Source organism: Dipodomys spectabilis, unplaced genomic scaffold (genome assembly GCF_019054845.1).
Source record: "Dipodomys spectabilis isolate Male_0828 unplaced genomic scaffold, ASM1905484v1 ptg000095l, whole genome shotgun sequence".
In the NCBI taxonomy this organism is placed as follows: Eukaryota; Metazoa; Chordata; class Mammalia; order Rodentia; family Heteromyidae; genus Dipodomys; species Dipodomys spectabilis.
In genome coordinates, this window is record NW_024870772.1 from 43,245,567 (window position 1) to 43,267,666 (window position 22,100).

At 37.3% G+C, this 22,100-nt stretch overlaps 1 protein-coding gene across 2 annotated transcripts in view; it reads right to left on the minus strand.

Moving 5' to 3' along the window:
* Nucleotides 1-1,307: 1,307 nt before the first annotated feature.
* Nucleotides 1,308-22,100, minus strand: part of Kpna3 (karyopherin subunit alpha 3) — a 60,430-nt gene continuing 39,637 nt past the window's right edge. For both annotated transcript variants that reach the window (XM_042685404.1, XM_042685405.1), the window contains exons 7-17: nt 20,222-20,307; nt 17,275-17,361; nt 16,746-16,915; nt 13,919-13,963; nt 8,851-8,982; nt 7,469-7,597; nt 3,773-3,877; nt 3,613-3,684; nt 3,291-3,453; nt 2,694-2,788; nt 1,308-1,988 (exon numbers count right to left, since the gene is read on the minus strand). In XM_042685404.1, coding sequence (XP_042541338.1) covers nt 1,890-1,988; nt 2,694-2,788; nt 3,291-3,453; nt 3,613-3,684; nt 3,773-3,877; nt 7,469-7,597; nt 8,851-8,982; nt 13,919-13,963; nt 16,746-16,915; nt 17,275-17,361; nt 20,222-20,307 — 1,183 coding nt within the window. In that variant the 3' untranslated portion in view covers nt 1,308-1,889. The remainder of the gene's footprint in view (nt 1,989-2,693; nt 2,789-3,290; nt 3,454-3,612; nt 3,685-3,772; nt 3,878-7,468; nt 7,598-8,850; nt 8,983-13,918; nt 13,964-16,745; nt 16,916-17,274; nt 17,362-20,221; nt 20,308-22,100) is intronic.

Genomic DNA, 22,100 nt, shown 5'->3' on the forward strand with positions numbered 1-22,100 from the left:
AGTTACCATATGAAGCTTCAACTCAAAATCTGGGTAAAGAAAAAAAGGCACAATGAACTTCAACTCAATTTTATGTGCACAAGAGTTGAAAAATCTGAGCCACCTTAAAGAGAAATTGATTCTAAAATTTATAAAACCTATAAATAATCAGAGGCCAAACCACTATATTAAAACAGATTCTCTAGCAAGTAAAAATCTTGCAGTTTAAACATACGCTTGTATCCACTTTAGATACAAGACAAAACTCTTTAAAGTGGCTCCACCTTGGCAGATACATATATTTGTAATGAATGCACACCTGCTATGTGTTGTTTATCAGTGAAAACACCCCAGCTGATTCACAAAGCTCTGATGGCAGCTAATCTCTTCATCACAGTAAATATACCCCCTGTCCAATAACTAACTTAGTTTAGATTTTCTAACCCTTCACATCAATGCATTGGGAAATTATACCCAGTAAACAAGAGCAACAAAACCATTTCTGTGACAACACAAATTATTTAGTTTAAAAATTTTCAAATCCACATTCATTCATTAATAAATGGGTCAGACAATTTACCAAAAGCAATGACATATTAATGCCAGATTTTGCAGAATTAAAGATCACTGCAAATCAGGCTTATGTTAAATAACTGCAGATTATTCCTCTACCCAGATCCCTCTTTGAATCTTTTAATATGTGCAGATGCTTTTAGAATAGGATCTGAATGAACTTTTCCAATACCCAAAGAATGAAGTCTTATAACACTTCTAAGTAGTTGCTGGTTTGTTGCCAACCACATTATCAAAAGCACTGGTTACTAAGTAAAAAATGTTTTTAAGACTAAATTACAGTAAACATGAAAGCTCCACAGTTTAAACCCAATATAAATCAACCATATCCAATTATCAAATTAAAACAAAATATATTAACTCCTGAAAGCTGAAAGCAAGATTTTTTTTTTTAAAAAAAAAACATCACCAATGAGTACTTTAGACTTTTGCCATTTTTAAAATTGTAGTTTGTTTTGTTTTTTGCATTTGTGTTTACATTTTCTTTGTTGTCAGGGACTCTTGCTTTCAACTTAAGCAGAAGTTCAAGTCTGTAACAGGTTGCAGCTCAGGTAAAATACCATGCACAGCATTTGATTACTTCAAAACAGCAGGAACACACAGGCTGAAGTGAGTGGTCAAATAGGGCTTGCTGTTCTCAAAAATTAGGTATAATGGCAAAAGCATTACCATCGATTATCTAAAGTTCTCCAACCCTGGCTTCTGAGGCAGATAATAAACACATCAATTACTGGTAGATGAAGTACAGTTTTTTAAAACTTATCTGTTTAATCAATAACCAAGTTTCTTGTTTTTTAAGTTACTTTTTTGTGTGTCAGTTCCACCAATGAAAAGCATTTGGCTTGTAATTTAAAATCTATTCTTCCACATAAAGAATATGAAAATATGTTTGTGGAGGACAATGATGGAGGCTCAGATCACACTGCACCTCTTTAGTCTTCCAACGTGAATATGCATCATACCAAAGTGTCTTGATCCACAGTGCACCATTTTCCAAAGGAATATCAGTGGGCAGCTGACATGCCACCACTATGGAATATTCTAAACTGGAGACTGCAGTTGTCGGCAGGTGGCACCAGGGAACGGGGAAAATAGGATAGTTGAGATTGTTAAGGAGGATTCTAAAACAGTTCAGGAAATCATGCATATGCATTTACAGTCCATGTGAGAGTGACTTTTGGCAACTGCAAAGTGACTGAGACATGGCTTGCTTTAGAAGCATTGAAACGAAGAGGCATGTGTGTTTGGAGCCTTTTGTTGCTGTTGTTTTTGTCATTTGGTAGCCATCTGGTGGTGCTTCATATTGAATGTGAGAAAGATGCTGCACTCAGTTGACCTTAAAAATTAAATTCTTTTGTTTGTAGGTTGGCTGTTGGGTCAAAATTGTAAGTACCTCCTTGTGTTGCTTCAGGAATGAGGCTAGGATCTTCATCAATCTATAAAAAGGGAAAATAACTTCATTATGTTATAATACTCTATACAAGGATAAATTAAGTTTTTTACCTTTTAGGAGAGAATTCTGTATTAATTACTTTAATCACCTAAAATATTTGGGTAAATCAAGCAACAACATTGAGAAATATGACAATTTTAAATCGAATACACACTTAAAAACTGCCCATTCTTAAGTTCTTGTATCGGTTAACCTATCTGAACACCATCCCTATAATTGCAACAAGAACTGTTTTACAATTCCGTCTTATAATGCAATTTTGGTCAAACCAGGCAATGTTGGCTCCTGCCTGCAGTCCCAGCTATTCAGGAGGCTGAGCTCTTGAGGATCATGGTTCAGAGCTAGCAGAGGCAGGAATAGTCTGAGACTCTCTAACCACAAAAAGCCAGAAGTAGAACTAGGACTCAAGTGGTAGAGTGTTAGCCTTGAGCAAAAAAACTCAGGGACAGCACACAGGCTCCAAGATCAAGTCCCAGTACCAGCACAAAAACAAAACAAAAAACCCAACCAAACAAAAAATATACATACATAATTTTTGACAAAATATTTAAAAAGAAGAGGTTGGTGGTGTTTCTGACATGCAGAAAAAACCTAAATCATATTAATAAAAGGAAAGCAGTTAATTTACATTATACACACAGATACATACGTTTACATGCAGAATCACCATAGTTTAATATATACTTACATCATCACCAGAGAAATATTGATCTATGATTTCAAACGCTAATTTATATATGTCTTCATTTTCATGTTGTTGCAAAACTTCAATTTTCTCCAAACCTAATAAAAATCAAAGTAAGAAGATATTCATCATAACTGTATTCATTCTTTTTTTTTTAAACTGTATTCATTCTAATTAGGAAAAATTCCTATGAATCTCAGAGCATGCCTCTTCCCATTCAAAGAGACATAAGCCCATGGGACTCTTATCTTCAATTAATTACTAAGAAGCCAGAAATAAGAGTTTTGGCTCAAGTAATCAGAGCACAAGCCTTGAGTAAAAAAGCTAAAGAACAGAGTTCAGGCTCTGAGTGCAAGCCTACTAGTGGTAAAACAAACAAACAAATAAATAAAATTAAAAAAAATCAATCTCTAGAATTAATGTTTTCTGAAAAATCTGTTTGGAATGTTAAGACAGCAAACAAAGAACAACAACGTATTTTGATCATTTAAAATATACTCTATTAATTTACTTTCTAATAAATTGGCTTTAGAGGAACGAATGTCTTTGAGTGCCAAATTTCAATGTTCCACTACTTTTCTACAACCAATATACTCTTACCTCCACATTCTTCTATTATTTCAGCTATTGTGCTTGCTTCATCTCCAGCCATTATCAGAATGTTTTTCAGACCATCTAGAACCACCTGAACCACTTGAGAATCTTTTACTGATAGTAAATTACAGAATGGTGGTATTACATTCTGTTGTACAAGGTACTCAACCTATAGAACAAAAAGAGGGAATCATTTTTATTTAAATAATTATATAGTACAGAGTATTATATAGTACAGAGATTTAAAACAATCAGTAATTCATAAATGTAAGAAAGTAGTGTACTTTCCAAATAATAAGCCTGACAGTTAATATATTTTCAAACTCACTTGATCTTTTCTGCCACTTATCGTTAAGTTGCTAATTGCCCAAGCAGCTTCTTTCTGGGTTCCAAAGTCTCCCTGAAGGTTAAAAAAATAAAAAAGATCTTTATCCAAAAAGTCTCAGTTAAAGCAGATTAAGGAATAGAGAACTCATAATATGACTGACCTTAGCAAGTTGATGAATAATCATAGGGATTAATCCAGCATCTATTACAGCTTGAACTTGTTGCTGGTTGCCTGCTGTTATGTTGGACAGGAACCATACTGCTTCCTATAATTGAACAAAATGAAGCACTTTTATTTGAAAAAACTAGAATTTCAATGTTTTTATGTTTAACAAATTTTATGTATGTAATAAAAAGAAAATCACCTGAGTTGTGTTAAAGTGATTATATCTAAAAAGCAATTTAGTTATATAAGATCTCCTGTTTTAATAAGTCTACAAGGAAACTTTTTTATCCATAATAGTTGTGCCACAATAATCTAGCATTAATCTATTCAAAAATACACAAGGCCTCTATAAAGCTAGACATAATTAAACAATGGTGATGGAGCAATGAACAAAATATATCAAAATCTTGTTTTTGCTGTTGTTGGTTGTGGGACTTGAACTCTGGGCCTGGGAGCTGTCCCTCAGCTCTTCAGCTCAAGGCTAGTACTCTACCACTTGAGCCACAGCACCACTTCTAGTTTTCTGGCTTAGATCCTCAGATCTCAGCCCCCTGAGTAGCTAGGATTACAGGTATGAGCTACCAGGGCCCAGCTCAAAATCTTTATTAATTAGAACATAAGTTTCTGTGCATTAGTTTCCTCTAAAATATAAGCAGATGTTTGCAGTGGCTCACTACTGCAAACCTAACTACTTAGGAGGCTGAGAGTGGGAGGATTGAAGTTTGAGGCCAGCCTGGACAAAAAAGTTCTCAAGACACTATTAGCAAGGAACATAAAACAGGAGGACTGTGGTTCAGGCTAGCAGAGACAAGAACTTCTCTCAAAACTAAACAGATTTAAAAGGGTTGGAGGTATAGCTCGAGTGGTAGAGTACCTCACTAGCAAGCATAAAACCCTGAGTTCAAATCCTAATATCACCAAAAATAAACAGAGCATGCTACTAAAGAGACTGATTTCTAGGGGAACCAGATTTGAAGCCAGCCAGGGTGAAAAGTCCATGAGACTCCATCTCCAATCAATCAGCAAAAAAGCCAAGCTAGAGGCCTGGCTCCAGTGGCAGTGTCAGCCATAAATAAGCAAGCTAAAAAGCATAAGGACCCAAACAGAAGGCCCTAAGCTAAAGTCCCATTGGCAAAGTGAAATAAAAAAAGGAAAGCCAGTGACTCATTTTTACAATCCCAGCTCCTCAGGAAGCTGAGATCCAGGGAACAGAGTTCCAAGCCAGCCCAGGTAGAAAATTCCTTAATTCTATCCCCAAAATAACCAGCCAAAAGCCTGGTGCTAGTGGCTCACACCTGTAATCCTAGCTCTCAGGAGGCTGAGATATGAGGACTGTGGATTTTCAAAGCCAATCCAGGCAGAAGTCTGTTCTTTTCCTATTAATCAGCAGCAAATAGGAGGTGGAGGTGTAGCTCAAGTGATAAGAGCACCATCTTGAAGTGGAGCAAGGCAGGCAAGAGCATAAGGCTGCCTGCTGGGCGTCAGTAGCTCACGCCTGTAATCCTAGCTAATCAGGAAGCTGAAATCTGAGGATCACAGTTCAAAGCCAGCCCAGGCAGGAAAGTCTGTGAGACTTTTCTCTCCAATTAACTACCAGAAAACTGGAAGTGGCGCTGTGGCTCAAGAAGCAGAGCACTAGCCTTGAGCTGAAGAGCTGAGGGACAGGACCCAGGCCCAGAGTTCAAGCCCGACAACTGACAAAAAAAAAAAAAGGAACATAAGGCTGTAAGTTCAAGCCCCACTTCAGTAAATAAACCAGGAAAAAGCTAGACTGGAGGTGTAGCTCAAGTAGTAGAGTGCCAGCACAAAGCCTTCAAACTCAAATTCTAATACAAGTGGGAGTGAAAAGAAGAGCAAAAAAGCAAAAAGAGAGCTAGAGGTGAAGCTGAGCATCTGAGTATAAGGTTCTGAGTTTAAAAAAGAGCAAATTAAAAACACCATGAGACACTACTTCATACCTACTTGAAAGGCCGCATTACTATTTTAGTGGAAAATTAATGCTAGGGAGTTAAATTGCTGGTGGAAATGTAAAATTGTGTAGCTACTTGAAAAAACAGTTTAAATAGTTTAACAGTTCTCCCAAAACATACTATTACCATAACCCAGCAATTCTTAGGTATATAAAACACTATATTCTGATGTTCATTACAGCATTACACATAATAACCAAAAGGTGAAAACCCTGTAAAAAGAAATGAAGTTCTGATAGACACTACCAAACAGATAAACCTTGAAAACATGCTATATGAAATAAGACATAAAAAGACTTAGTACTTTAAATTACACAAGTAATAATAAATTTGTATATCAAGCTTGAAATATGAAAGAGAACAATTTTATGATACTTTAATTGAGGCAATCGATTTTAAGATTATGCATCAGCTGGGCACTGGTGGTTCAAGCCTGTAATCCTAGCTACTGAGATCTGAGGATCACAGTTCGAAGCTGATCTGGGCAGGAAAGTCCATGAGATTCTTTTTTTTTTTATTAATAAGATTTTTTAATTATGAAAATACCATACAGAGGGGTTACAATTACATGAGCAAGGTAATGAGTACATTTCTTATCAAGCATTGTTACCTCTTGTTTCCCCTTACCACCCCTTCCCTCCCATCTCCCCCTCATCCCCCCACCCACCCATAAGATTCTTAAGGAGCTGTGGCTCAAGTAGTATAGCACTAACCTTGAGTAAAAGAAAATCAGGAACAGGGCTCAGGCCCTGAGTTCAAACTCCAGTACTAACAAACACAAAAAAGATTATGCTTAAAACCCCCCACCAAAGAAGAAGAAGAAGAAAGAAAAAAAAAAACCCACCAAGGGACTGGGAATGTGGCTCAGTGGTAGAGTGTTCACCTAGCATGCAAGAAGCCCTGGGTTTGATTCCTTAGTACCACATAAACAGAAAAAGCTGGCAGTGGCCCTGTGGCTTCAGTGGTAGAATGCTGGCCTCGAGCAAAAGAAGCTTGGGGACAGTGCCCAAGCACTGAGTTCAAACACAAACAACAACAACAACAAAATACCAAGCCTGTGCTGGTAGCTCACGTCTGTAATCCTAGCTACCCAGAAGGCTGAGATCTGAGGACTGTGGTTCAAAGCCAGCCCAGACAGAAAAGTCAACATGAGACTCCTATCTCCAATAAACTACTCAAAAAAGCTGAAAGTGGTGCTGTGCCTTAAGTGGTAGAGCACTAGCCTTGAGCACAAACAAGCTCAGGGACAGTGCCTAGGCCCTGAGTTCAAGCTCCAGGATGGAGGGGTAGAGGGCCAAAAAAAAAACCCACCAGCTCTAGTAGCTCATGTTTCTAACCCTAGCTACTCAGGAAGCTGAAATTGAGAGGACTGTAGTTGGAGGGCAGTCTGATCCAAACACTACAGCAATAAATATAGCCTCTCCCATGGGGGGATTTTATATGTTCTTTATAGCCTAATAACTAGTAATGTAATGATTGTTGCTACGGCTCAATCAATAAAACCAAACCAGTCTAAAATTTTTTTATTTTTTGATGAGCATGGGAAGTACTAAAGAACAATTAAAAGTTGAAACAAATCAATTACAGACTGATTTCAAACAATTCTCATTTTAACTCTAGTGGTTTTTACAAAAAACACAAGAATTCATGAAGCAACAGAAAAAAAAAAGGATATATATGAAGAGATATAAATACACGGGTAAAGACATTTCATGCCTTACCTTATTTATTTTCTCTTTCGGGTGTGATAAGAGATTTGGGAAGTGTGACAGGACATCACAATTGAGAACAACCTGGGTCTGTTCATCAGTGCCAGTCACTATATTGCCAACTGCTCTGAGTGCTGCAGTCTGGGGTGGAGATAAAATGTTTTCTATCAGTTTGTTTATGATAAAACAAATTCTGTATTTTTCACAATTCTGGAAAATGTATAAAATATAAGAAGCAAATGATAAGCATTTATTTCATCTCTTGACAAAGCAATAAGTAATTCAGTAATTCTAAATTTTAAACCAAAGGCTTCTGTGAAGAAATGGAAGTTCATGGAAACATGTAAAAAAGTTAAGAAGATTCAACTTCTGTACATCACCTTTATAATACCAATTAAATTTTTTTTAATAAAAGGAGATTCAAAAAATAAAAGCATAATAAATGTAATAAAGTTCTATTTTCTTGAATAGCTATCTTTATCTATTACTAAACTGGCAGCATAGAAAGATTTTTAAACGTCTGAAACAGGCCTACATTTCATTTCCAGAAGTGTGATGAGCAGACCTAACAGCACCTACCTAATCATAGCCAGGACGAAAGGAAACATAATGAGAAGGCTACTATAATTATTTGGGGGACAGAAAATTAAGTCTGAAACAAAATCAGTGACTCTAGACAAGGATAGACAGATTTGAAAGCTGTATAAAAACTGTAAGGAATTGCTAACAGAATGAGAAATGAGAAGAGCCTGGACTATGCTGTCCATTGAAAGAGGGACAGGCAGAAGGGCAAGTTTGTGAGAAAAGATGATCAATTTCCACTTTGTCTTGCTGAAATGACAATATAAGGCTTTTTAGCATTTCTTAGTAAAACATGCTGATCTAAAAATATTTCATTTTTTTTTGTTTTTTGGGTCGGTCATGGGGCTTGAACTCTGGGCTTGGGCACAGTCTCTGCGCTCTTCAGCTCAAGGCAAGCGCTCTACCACTTGAGTCACAGCGCCACTTCCGGTTTTCTAGTGGTTTTATTGGAGATAAGAGTCTCATGGACTTTCCTGCCCTGGCTGGCTTTGAAACACGATCCTCAGATCTCAGCCTCCTGAGTAGCTAGGATTACAGGAGTGAGCCACCGGCGCCTGGCCTAAAAATATTTCTTAATGAAATGTTCTTAAAATGCTATCTCTAAGAGGCCCAAAACAATTAGCTATATGGCTCTGAAACTCATCAGAAAATCATCCTAAGTGGAAAAAATGTGGAAATCAACAAAATCAGACTCAGGAGACTAGCTGGTACAATCTGAGATGTGAGTGCTAATAGACTAAAACTTCATTGATTAACCTAACTAGTGTATCAAAAAGAATTGTGTAATACGAAGGAAAACTGAAAATACTTACTTGGACTTTCACTTCCTGATGGCTCAGAAGGGGCACAAGGAATGGCACAACACCTGAATCAATAACCATCTGGATCTGCTCATTACCTCCATCTGTCAAGTATGATAGAGCCCAAACAGTGTCTACAAGGATCTACAGGAAGTAAAAAGAATAATCAATTGTAATTTACATCTGCATAAAATTCATATCCCAAGAGTAGTGACAGAAAAAGTGACCAAATTTTATGTTTTAGCTTGATGGCAAAGATGTTTGTGCGTAATGTGGTAATGGAAGGTACCTTTCCATGCCAACACCTAATCACTCTTTACCATCAGAAGACATACAAGTCTGGGATACTTCTACCTAGGTTCTGAATTTATGTGTCAGAAGGGTAAATTTGAAAGAAAATAGAAAATTCTCTTTGGCCCTCAAATTTTGATACTGAATAATTAAGTGAAATACTCTATATATGGCCAATACACTATGTTGCTTCAAATCTAGAAGACATAAAATAAGTAATTTCTTCAGTCTAATAGTTTTCAACTTTGTTAAGCAATACAATATTTCAGACTAAAGCAAGTAAGAAGCATGATATGACTTGGCACTTTAACTTTTGGGGGGGAAAAAAACTGTTAAACCCCTTAAAACATACCACTGCCATCCTAATTTTAAAAATAAAATAGAAGAGCTGGAAATGTGGCATAGTAGTAGAATGCCAGCCTTGAATAAAAAAGATGAGCAAAAAGCATGAGGTCACCAGGCGCTAGTGGCTCACACGTGAAATCCTAGCTACTCAGGAGGCTCAGATCTGAGGATCGAGGTTCAAAAGCCAGCTTGGGTAGCAAAGTCTGTAAGACTTATCTCCAATAAACCACCAGAAAAAAACAGAAGTGGTGCCGTGGCTCAAGTGGCAGAGCGCTCGCCTTGAGCTGAAGAGCTGAGGGACAGTGCCCAAGCCCAGAGGTGAAGCCCCACAATTAACCCCCCCCCGAAAAAAAAAAAAGTATGAGGTCCTAAATTCAAACTCTAGTACCAGAAAAAAAAAATCCATAAACAGAATCCAACAACGTTTTCTATAGCATAAATTTTATCTATCTATCTATCTTTCTATCTATCTATCGTTGGTCATGGGGCTTGAACTCTGGGCCTACAATGGAAAATAACTTATGCTAAGAACCACAACGGAAAATAACTTATGCTAAGAATGAGGAAAATCTCAACACAAGACTGTCAACAAATGCCAATACTGAGATAAATCTGTCAAGTACTGAAGAAGGATTTTAAAGTAATAACCACAAAAAATGTTTCCATGAGCAGCTACAAATACGTTTGAGACAGAAAGAAAAGTTTAAGGAAAGAAAAAGGGGCTAGGAAGGTGGCTCAGTGGTAGAGCGCCTGCCTTGCATGCATGAGGCCCTGGGTTCGATTCTTCAGCACCACATACGCAAAAAAGAAAAAAGCCGGAAGTGGTGCTGTGGCTCAAGTGGTAGAGCGCTAGTCTTGTACTGAAGAGCTGAGGGACAGCGCCCAGGCCCAGAGTTCAGGCCCCACGACCAGAACCTCCCCCCCCCCAAAAAAAAAAAAAAAAAGAAAAAGAATATGATGGTGGGTGGGAAGGCGGGGAGAGAGGGTAGACCAATGAACTCAAAGTTATAACAAAATAGCAAAAAAAATGAGAGATACCACACAATGGAATTGTGATCATCCATTAGAAAATTATATTGCACCATTTGTAAGGAAATGGAAAGACGTGGGGAAATACCTTAAGTGAAGTCAGTCAGGCCCAGAGACACAAAGGATGCATGTTCTTGGCTTATAAAGTTGTAAGTAAATACAGTGAGTATGGTATGTAAGTGTACACAAATGTATTTAACTGAAATATGGTAGACGCAAGGGAAAAATCCAATAATAAAATTCCTTAGAAAGGCAAAGACAAACAAAATAAATACCAGGAAGTAGGTACTTGAAAGGGGTGGGGTGAAGGGGAAAAGGGTAGATGAACAAAAAGAAGGGGAGTAGAATTCAGTCAAGAATTCAGTTTATCCTACAAAATTAAAAAGAGGGAAAGAATAGATAGAAAGGATTGAGAATTTTGAAAGGGGGGATATTGATCAAGATACAATGTATTCATAAGAATAATTTTTAAAAAGTTAGATCCATAGAAATAATTTAATCTGAATAAGAGAACAAACAAAATTGACACTGAGCAGAGCTTCAGAATCTTGTAAAACAATAAGATCTTTCACATCATCAGAGTTCCTAGAAGCAGAGCTGAAAAAAATATTTGAAAATAGCAGAAAATGTTCCAAATGGACGGGGGAAGCATGAAAAGGCAGAGTAGGTTCACTCATCACTGTAAAGGTAATAGAAAGGAATAAAAAGACCCATTTTAAACTGTCAAAAAGAAAAAGAAAAGGCTATTATAAGAAGTTTAAGCCTAAAGTCAAACAACAACAAAACATAAGCCTCCCCAAGTACCAAGAAATTATAAAGAGAGAGAGAGAGAAGAAACTAGGTAGAGAATCAGGCATACAGGTCATTATAGATAATGTTAGTTGAAATGAAACATATCAATAGATATAAATGGACTTCAATTGGTTTTCAAAATGAAACCCTAAACGATGCTTCACATGAGACATTACTACTTGGTAGAGGGCTGAAATCAGGAGGATCATGGTTTGAGGCGAGACTGAGCAGAGAAGTTTGTGAAACTATCTCCACTAAGGGAAGGGATGTAGTGATGTGAATCTGTGATCCCAATAACAACAGGAAGCTTAAAGGAGGTGGATTGGGGCTCAGATACACACCCAGACAGGAAGTGAGACCTCATCTCAAATATAACCAGAAGAAGCCCAGGCTAATGGCATAGCAAAAATGGTGAATGGTCAAGCCCAGCAAGATCAGTACTCTGAGTTCAAACCCCAGTACCTCTTCCCCACCAAAAAAAAAAAAAAAAAATAATCACCTAAAACAAAGTAATTTAAGAAGTTTAAAAATAGAAGAAAGTGCTGGGTGCCGGTGGCTCACGCTTGTAATCCTAGCTACTCAGGAGGCTGAGATCTGAGGATCACGGTTCAAAGCCAGCCGGGGCAGGAAAGACTGTGAAACTCCTATCTCCAATAAACCACTAGAAAACCGGAAGTAGAGCTGTAGCTCAAGTGGTAGAGTGCTTGCCTTGAGCTGAAGAGCTCAGGGACAGCGCCCAGGCCCAGAGTTCAAGCCCCATAACTAACAAAAAAAAAAAAAAGAAGAAAGTGCAAAAATACACCAAATATATGACAGAAAGGTTTGTGATTCCTTAAAAAGACAAATAGAATTTAAGAAAAACATGACAAAGGAGAAAGGATACTTTATGAAGTTTATAAAGTTAAATGCACAATTTACAATGGAGATATAACAGATATAAATACCATGATCATGGTCAATATAACCACATATCAACACAAGAATTTTATTAGGTCCAAAGAAATATCAGTAAATTAAATAAATCAGAAATATTACATACAATTCTCACAAGGCAATAAAAGTAGATATGAATAAAACAAGAACTAAAAAATGCCAGTCTTGAATAGAGCAGGTTAGGAGAAAGCCAAGTGAGAGTGTAAAGACCTTGAGATCAAGCCTTGGCACCAAATAACCCCAAAACAACAAAAAAAAGTACTACAGCAATACTTCTTTTTTTGCTTTTTTCTTTGGGTCCAGTCGTGGGGCCTAAACTCTGGGCCTGGACGCTGTCCCTCAGCTCTTCAGCTCGAGGCTAGTGCTCTACCACTTGAGCCACAGCGCCACTTCCAGCTTTTTTCTTTTTGCTTATGTGGTGCTGAGGAATCGAACCCAGGGCCTTATGCATGCAAGGCAAGCGCTCTACCACTGAGCCACCTTCCCAGCCCAGCAATACTTTTTTATCTGTGGGAATCCCACGACATCTACCACAGTCTCACGTAGATGCTGAAACGGCAGATACTACTAAATCCTATAAATGCTTTTTCTTCCTACATATACCTATGGTGGTTTAATTTATAAATTAGACACAGTAAGAGATTAACAACAGAAGCTAATGATAAAATAGAGTAATTATAACAATATACTTATGAATTATTTCTGGAATTTACCATTTAATATTTTCACACTGCAGTTGTCCATAGGAAAGTGAAACTGTAGGGAACTGTTGTCTCTAACAATGAAACAATTTAACTAAAATATAATAGTATTTTTGCTTATTAAATGATTTAAGCTACAAGCCTAATTTAGCCTTAATCATATTTTCAAAAAGGGTAAACAAACGTAGCAGTGGTACTAATTAGACATTATGCTAAAAATGAACTGGTGGGTGGAGATGGAAGGGGTAGCACTGGCCAACCTGACTTATGTAACTGTAACCCCTCTGTATATCACCTTTATAATAGTAAATTAAAAAAAAATCAGTGCTACTTCCCTTATTTATTTACCCCCAACCCCCATGATCTACCAATTCTTAAAGCCCTAACATCTTTTTGTTTTCTTTTTCTTTTTCTTTTTTTTGACATTTTTTTTTAATTGTGAAAATACTTACAGAGGGGTTACAATTACATGGGCAAGATAATGAGTACATTTCTTATCAAGAATTGTAGCCTCCTCCTTTGTTTCCCCTTCCCATCCCTCCCCCAACCCCCAACCAATCCTCCCCACTCCCCCCTCCCTCCCCACCAAAGTTGTAAAGTTCGTTTTTGACATTATATCTTTTTGTTTTCTGTACCATTTCTCTATAAATTTATTGCCCTTTGTTAAGTTGTATACTTGTAACTTTTGACATTTCTTTTTGTATTCCCGAGGATGAGGCTCACTGCTAGAAAGTTCTTATAATCATTTTGTATAACTTACTGTCGTCAGAAATACATGTGCATTTAATTTCAAACATAGGTGCAACAGAAATATTTTGTTAGTTCTTAATAAATCTTATCCAACTGAAAAAAAATTCAGTGCTAAAACAAAAACATACAAAAACATTATAGAAGCTGACACATAGACAAAATATCCTGACTCTTATCTAAAAAGCCCTTTCTAGTCCCATGAAGAGTAAATTCCACATCTCAGCTCATGCTTTACTTACATTTATATCTGTATGGTATATGAGGACACATAAAGCCGGCAAGATCTAAAGGAAAGAAGATAAATAATAAGTAACACTATAGTTTATGGATATGAGTTTTTAAAAATAATGGTGACACAAAAAGCAGTAAATACTGTTTATAAGGCAAGAAAAATATTAAATTTGTTTGAATATTGGAAAAACAAAAATCGGATAAATTAAATATAAAAAACCAAAAGCCTATTTCAAATGTCCAATTAAAATATTCAAATAAAACTGGCAGGGATCAATTACCTTAGAGAAAAATATGTCTTCAATAAGCTTCTTTATGACATAAATATCAGGTTGGAAGAATGGAGATGCAAGTACACAATTATTTCTATTTAAGAAAAGTTAATATTATTGTCTCACTTACCTGATTTAAAATAAAAATATTACTTAATAAGCTATACGAGCCATAATTAATGTTTTCTGTGTGTGGTATTACAGTTTAAACTCAGGGCCATGTGTTTGCTAGTCAGGTGATCCATCACTTCAGATATGTCTCCAAATTAAAGTTCTTTTATTTTTTGGCCAGTCCTGGGGCTTGAACTCAGGGCCTGGGCTCTGTCTCTGAGCTTCTTTTTCTCAAGGCTAGCACTCTACCACTTCAGCCACAGCACCATTTCTGGCTTTTTCTATGTATGTGATATTCAGGAATGGAACCCAGGGCTTCATGCATGCTAGGCAAGCACTCTACCACTAAGTCACACACCCAGCCCTCAAACTAAAGCTTTTTTTTTTTTTTTTTTTGGTCAGTTATGAGCTTGAACTCTGGGCCTGGGCACTGTCTCTGAGCTCTTCAGCTCAAGGCAAGCACTCTACCACTTGAGCCACAGTGCGACTTGCAAATTAAAGCTTTCAATCTTAGTTTTAATCAAGAAATTATAACCAATAAAACATAAAGCTTAGGGACCTAGGCCCAGAGTTCAGGCCCCACAACTGACAAAAAGCAAAACAAAACAAAACATAAAGCTTCGTTGAATTCAACCCTTACACATCTTTTTTTAAAAATCTGATATTTAAAAATCTCTCCCACAGAGCTTGGGCCTGGCTCTTTCCTTTAACAATGCACTTTCCCCTCTTTTCTATTTAAATTTTTGCTTTGCATCTACTTAAAAGTATTGGTTGGCAATACTTCATACATGTTGTCACATATCATTGTGACAAGGATGGCAACCTTATATGAAGAGATCCCTTCCAAAAATCTGCTAAGTCATGATCACTTTTTCCTAAGATCAATCCACGATCATTACCACAAACAACTCCCACACTCTCCAAGTCCTAGAGAGATGATTTTTTGTTTTGCCAGTTGTGGGTCCTGAACTCTGAGCTTGGGCGCTGTCCCTCAGCTCTTCAGCTCAAGGCTACTGCTCTCTCACTTGAGCCACAGCACCACTTCCAGCTTTTTCTGCTTATGTAGTGCTGAGGAATCAAACCCAGGGCCTCAAGCATGTAAGGCAAGCGCTCTACCACTGAGCCACCTTCCCAGCCCCAAAAATTTCTTTACCACATGTTTGCTCTTGAGCCACCTATCTCAAGCTCCTGTTTCCCTTAATGGTGCACTTTCCTTGTTTTGTTTTGTTTTTGTTTTTGTTTTTTGTCAGTTGTGGGGCTTGAGCTCTAGGCCTGGGCGCTGTCCCTCAGCAATTCAGCTCAAGGTGAGTACTCTACCACTTGAGCCACAGTGCCACTTCCAGTTTTCTGGTGGTTTATTGGAGACAAAAGTCTCACAGACTTTCCTGTCCAGGCTGGCTTTGAACCACAATCCTCAAATCTGAGCCTCCTGAGTAGCAGGATTACAGGCGTGAGCCACCAGTGCCAGGCTGCACTTTCCTTCTATTAAACTTGTTTTGCCACTTAAGAATTCCTCCCAGAGAATTAAGAACAAAAGGAGGCAGACCACTGACTAAGGATGTGAATTGGAAAGATACACAGTCAGCAATTCTCATTAGTGTTCTCACTAATATTATCTGAAGCAACTCCAATTTTTTTCTTCCTGTATTGTTACTGGTGTATGAACTCAGAACCTCAAGTTATTGCTTTTTTTATTTTTTTTTTGCCAGTCCTGGGGGCTGGATTTCAGGGCCTGGCACTTTCCCTGAGTTTCTTTTGTTCAAGGCTAGCTCTATCACTTGAGCCACAGCACCACTTCTGGCTTTTTCTGCTTATGAGATGCTGAGGAATCAAACCTAGGACAGCCCCTCATTGCTCAATTTTTTTACTCAAGGCAGCTCTCTACCACTTGAGCCACACTTCCAGTTCAAGCTTTTTGCTGGTTAATTGGAGATGAGAGTTTTATGGATTTACTGCCTAGGCTGACTTGAACAGTGATCCTCAAATCTCAGTCTCCTGAGTAGCTAGGATCATAGGTAAGCGCTACCTGGCTCCAATATATATTTTTGTAATATCCAATAGGCAAAGCAGTAATAAAACTTTTGAGATTCTATTCTTCTTTTGTACTTTTCTTTCTTTCTTTTCTCTTTTGGTAGTGGACCTGGGAATTTAACTCAGGTTCTTGTGCTTGGTAGGCAAGTGCTCTACTAAAACCTAGAAGTTTTCTCTTTTTCAAGTTTTTCTAAGTTTTCTTTTTATGAAAATAGTCATTAAAAATGGACATTAAGAGGGACCAACATTCTTTCTGATAGTCTACAATACCCAACTTTTATTTCATAGGAGTCAGTAATCACTTATAGTATGTTACTTGCAATATAATTAGAATAAACACTATTTCATTCCCTATGCATGAACACCTGAAGTATAAACATAAGGAAAATATTCCATCTGGCCTTTATAATTCTTCATTTACCTCCTGAACTGTCTCCATAGGCGGTGGGGGATCCTTATTCCTGCAGAGATTGACAATGACCCATGTGACGTTCCGAAGGAAGGTGATGGGAATGGAGGGATTGATGAAGGACAGAAGAGGTTTGACAACTCCCAGTGATATGACATAATCTCTACATTGAGGACCATCACCTACAGAAATGAAAATTGTATTTTAAAAAAAATTACATTCAGGATGAGAAAGTTTGAAATGTATGCAATGGCTCATGTTGGGACACTGATGTTCTATGTTTCCTCACCATTATTCAAAAGCATCAAATGCTGTCTCTCATTCTTAATTTTTGAGAACACAAATTTAACTTACCACTACTGATACAAATTGTATCCTTCTATACCTTTTACACGTAAAAAGTAGCACCTTAAGTTAGTTTTTATGAGGCAAGAATATAGTCAATGCACATTAAATTCAGAGGAAACATAGTAGGTAATGGCTATGCCAATGTAGGAAAAAAGTTAATTCTTAAATCTTTTTATCCCTAAATTCAACTTACCTATAATATTTCCCAAAGCCCATACTGCTTGTTCACAAACATTTTGATGTGGTGAATGAAGAAGTCTCAGAAAAAGAGGTACTGCATCTGTGATTTAAAAAAACAAACACAGGAATATTTACACTGGAAAAATGTTGACAAATTTATAGATTACAGCCTAAATGAGTTAATAAAACACACAAGATGTGGCACACAAGATCTGGTCCAATTGTAGTTCATCGGATAAATGCCACAAGACTTATACTTTAAAAAGTAACTAATTTCAGTATTTTCCCCTAGTACTATTTGAGTAACACATCACCTGACAATACGTAAAGGTTGCTATTATACTGACTAAAAAAGAAAATGGCAGCATGCAACCTTTCCAATACTTCATTTTTTCAACATAACCTTATACAATAAAACTTTAGTCATGTAACTGTAATTCCTAATTATAGGATTAACCAAAGATTTGATTAATCTCATATCAGGTCCACTGTATAAATAAGTTCCTTTTTAAAATAAGGAATCATTATAATTTTCACTCTTATATGTTTCATTACCACAATAGATAGAGTGCTAGTCACATAATTTTCACTCTTCACATAGTTTACATACTTTACTTACTTCTACCAAAAAAAGCTGGTCTTCAATTTGAACTCTACATTCATCTCTGGGATATTTTTGCTCTACATGAGAGCTACCTTATTAAAAATGATTCATACCTTGCCAGGCACCTGTGGCTCAGGCCTGTAATCCTAACAGCTCAGGAGGCTGAGATCTGAGGATCACGGGTCAAAGAAAGCCTGGGCAGAAAAGTTCATAGACTCCTATCTTCAATTAAGCACTCAAAAAGTTAAAAAGGTGGAAGTGGAGCTGTGGCTCAACTGGTAGAACACTAGCCTCTGAAGCAAAAATAAATAAATAAAAATATTAAAAAACAAAAAAACCTGAGGGACAGTGCCTAGTTTCTGAGTTTAACCCCTAGGACTGGCATACACACACAAAAAAGATTCGTATCTTATATAGAATTCATCAGTTGTAAAGTGTATCACAATGCTGTACTTTTTAGCACTATTACAGAGTTCTACAGTCATTGCCACAATCAAACCTTACATTTCCATCATCTCCCTATACTCTCCTCCAAAGAAATCTCACACCTGTGGCAATCAGTTCTGATTTGCTCCTCTGCTACCTGCTTCCTCAGCCCTAGGTAACCATTAAATATCTGCTTTCTATCTTCATAGATTTGCCTGTTCTGGACATTTCAGGTAAATGAAATCATACTGTATATAGTTAATTGCCTCATTGTCTAGATACTTTCACTTATTAGCATAATGTTTCTGGAGGTTCATCCATGTTGTAACAAGTATCAGAATTTTACTCTGATACTGTACTCCACTATGTGCACATTTTATTTATCCACTCATCATTTAATGGATATTGAGGCTATTTATGAATAATGCTGCTGTGAACATCTGTGTACAATGTCCACAATGTGGACATTTTCACCATTTCTGAGTTTTGTCCAGGAATAGAACTGTTGAGTCATGTGGTAACTCTTACATTTATCCTTATGAAAAGTTTTTTCAAAGTAGCCACATTTTATTTTTGAGATGGAGGCTCACTACATAGCTCAGGCTGACCTTGAACTTATGATCCAACACCATTTTACATTCCTACCAGTAATGTATGAAGGTTTCAACTGACTCATTACAACTGACATATTTTATTTTTACTAATTTCATTTATTTTTTGTTGTTGTTGTGGGGTATGGGGCTTAAACTCTGGGCCTTGGCGCTGTCCCTAACCCTGAACTCTCTGAGCTCAGGGCTAGCATTCTACCACTTGAGCCACAACACCACTTCCAGTTTTCTGGGTTTAACTGCAGATAAGAGTCTCACAGAAAGCTGGGCGCCAGTGGCTCACGTCTGTAATCCTAGCTACTCAGGAGGCTGAGATCTGAGGATCACAGTTCAAAGCCAGCACAGGCAGGAAAAGTTTGTAAGACTCTCACCTCCAAAAAACCGCCAGAAAACCGAAAGTGGCACTGTGTCTCATGTGGTAGAGCGCTTGCCTTGAGTTGAAGGGCTGAGGAACAGCTCCCAGGCCCAGAGTTCAAGCCCCAGGACCGACCAAAAAAACTATCCTGCCGGGGCTGGCTTTGAACAGTAATCCTGTAATCCTAACTACACACCTGTAATCATAACTACTCAAGAGGCTGAGATCTGAGGATCACAGCTCAAAGCCAGCTTGGGCAGGAAAGTTGTATTACTCTCATCTCCAAAAAAACTGGAAGTAGAGCCATGGCCCAAGTGATAGAACACTAGCCTTGAGCAAAAGGAGTTCAGAGACAGCATCCAAGCCCTGATTTCAAGCCCTAGGACCAGCACACACACAATAACAACAACAACAAAAAGCCGGGCACTGGTGGCTCATGCATATAATACTAGCTATTCGGGAGGCTGAAATCAGAGGATAGTGGTTCAAAGCCATCTCAGGCAGACAAATCTAAGAAGGGCTTAGCTCCAATTAACCAGCAAAAAGCCAGAATTAGAGGCAAGCCAGAATTAGAATCAAGAGCACCAGCTTTGGCCAAAAAAGTTGAGCAGAGCATAAGGCCTTGAATTCAAGCCCTAATATCAGTGTGCATGTACACACACACACACACACACACACACACACACACACACACACACACACATGCATGTACACACACACACACACACACAATCCTGTTATTAGAGGATAGTTTCTACCCTTAAAGTTCTACTTCATTTCCAGTAACTAAAATTAAAATTAATGACAGACTAATGACAGTTTTTAGAAGGATTTCAATCATTAAAGTAACAGAAAATTTACCACTTAAAATAATGTAAGCTAAAATTCAATCTTTACTGTAAAATCCTGACTTAGTATCATTAAAATAGAAAGAAAAGTTCAGAAGCAAGGAATTTAATTGACTTACTAGACTGTACAACAGCTTGAGTCTGTGCAGAAGTTCCTGATGCTATATTAGTTAGTGCCCAAGCAGCTTCAAACTGCAATGAAGGACTGAAAAAATAAAAAAACTTTTTAGACACAACTACCGATCTAAATTTATAAACCTCAGACCTATGGTTATTTTATCCTTGAATTAATTTCACCTTGTTTTATCCAATTGCCTGCTGTACATTTGCCTACTATACATTTCTGCTTAAACATCTTACTGCATCTCAAAGCCAGTTGCTATAAAAACCTGCTTCTTTATGTTTATTGTTAGAATGTTTAGCCTATCATCCCTTGATTTCTCCATCCCACAGATTATAGATTTCGTCAATCATGACCATTTAACCTCCTAAATATTTCCTGCATTTTACAGAATCATCTCTAATATAACTACACTAATTAAAGTCCTTATAATCTCACTTGATTCACTGTCATAGCCTCTAGACTACTCCAAAAGCTGGAACCCCCATCTTACTGCACAATTGCAGTTTGTATTAAATTAAATGTAACTTTAATGCTACATAATTCTGTAACAACACAAGGTCATCAAAATTATGGCTAGTATAGAAGACCTCACAAAGTGAAAACTGAATTATCCTTTCAAAATGACAGCTGAAAATTTAAAAAAAAAAAAAAAATCACAGGTAGAATGCTGTATGTGGATGATATGAAATAGATTACAAGAATTAAAGGCAAGGAGGAGTGCTAAAATATAATGTATGTGTCTATGAGAATATGTTTTAAAGTTTTGAGTAGGAATCAGGGGAGTATAATCTTGAAAACTACACTTCAGACCTTGGGATTTATTCCAGAGACATACCAATACAGGGTGCTATTGAAAAGAGCAGTAAAGAAAATAACGTTAAGCAAGCCAGGCACCGGTGGCTCACACCTGTAATCCTAGCTACTTAGGAAGGCTGAGATCTGAGAATCAAGGTGCAAAGCCAGCCCAGGAAAGGCAGGATAGTCCCTGAGACTCTTATCTCCAATTATCCACAGAAAACCAGAATTGGCACTGTGGCTCACAGTGGTAGAGCTCTAGCCTTGAGCTGAAGAGCTCAGGGACAGTGCTCAGGCCCAGAGTTCAAGACCCACAACCAACAAAAAATAAAAAGTTAGTCAATAATAGGCAGAATGGATATTAAAAAAAAAAGTGATAGTGATATAGGAGAGACTCTCAGAAGGAAGTTACATATACACTGTTAGGACACGTAGAAAGAATACCAGAGGGCAAGTAAGATTAGCCTATCCCCTTCTCCCCCCCCAAAAAAACCCACAAAAAAACAGACCTAGTTGAACCAAAAGCTAGAGAACTGAAAGAAAAATCTGTGAACACTGAAGCTAGAGAACTGGAAGAAAAGACTGTGAACACTGAAAAAAGTAATGAAATTCAAGAAATAATACATTTTAGGGAAATTAAATAGCAATATAACAGGCAGTGGGGATGGAAAATATATTGTACAGTTTAAAAAGACAGTAAATGAGAAAATGCAGTAGCCAAGAAGAACTTATAAGATGAATTCTGGTAGAAAGAAGAGAATAAAATAGTATCAGAGGCAGAAGACGAGTAAAAGGACAATCAAGATAAAAGATTTAAGATGATACATGCTGTGCCAGATTGGGAGTTATTAAGCAGGTTGGGAGGTCTAACCAACACTGAAAAGGGAAGCCATAAAAGAGAAAATGAAAAGGTATTAAAAAAAGTCAATTTCTTTTTTTACAAGTCAAGGAAAGTCTTCCATTAAATAATGTGAAAAAGGGACAAGATCTAGAAAGCATAAATGAGTGCAACAAGTACATAATATGTATTTTGTAAATATTATTTCCATTCTTCACAAGCACCTAAATCTGAGGTCCAG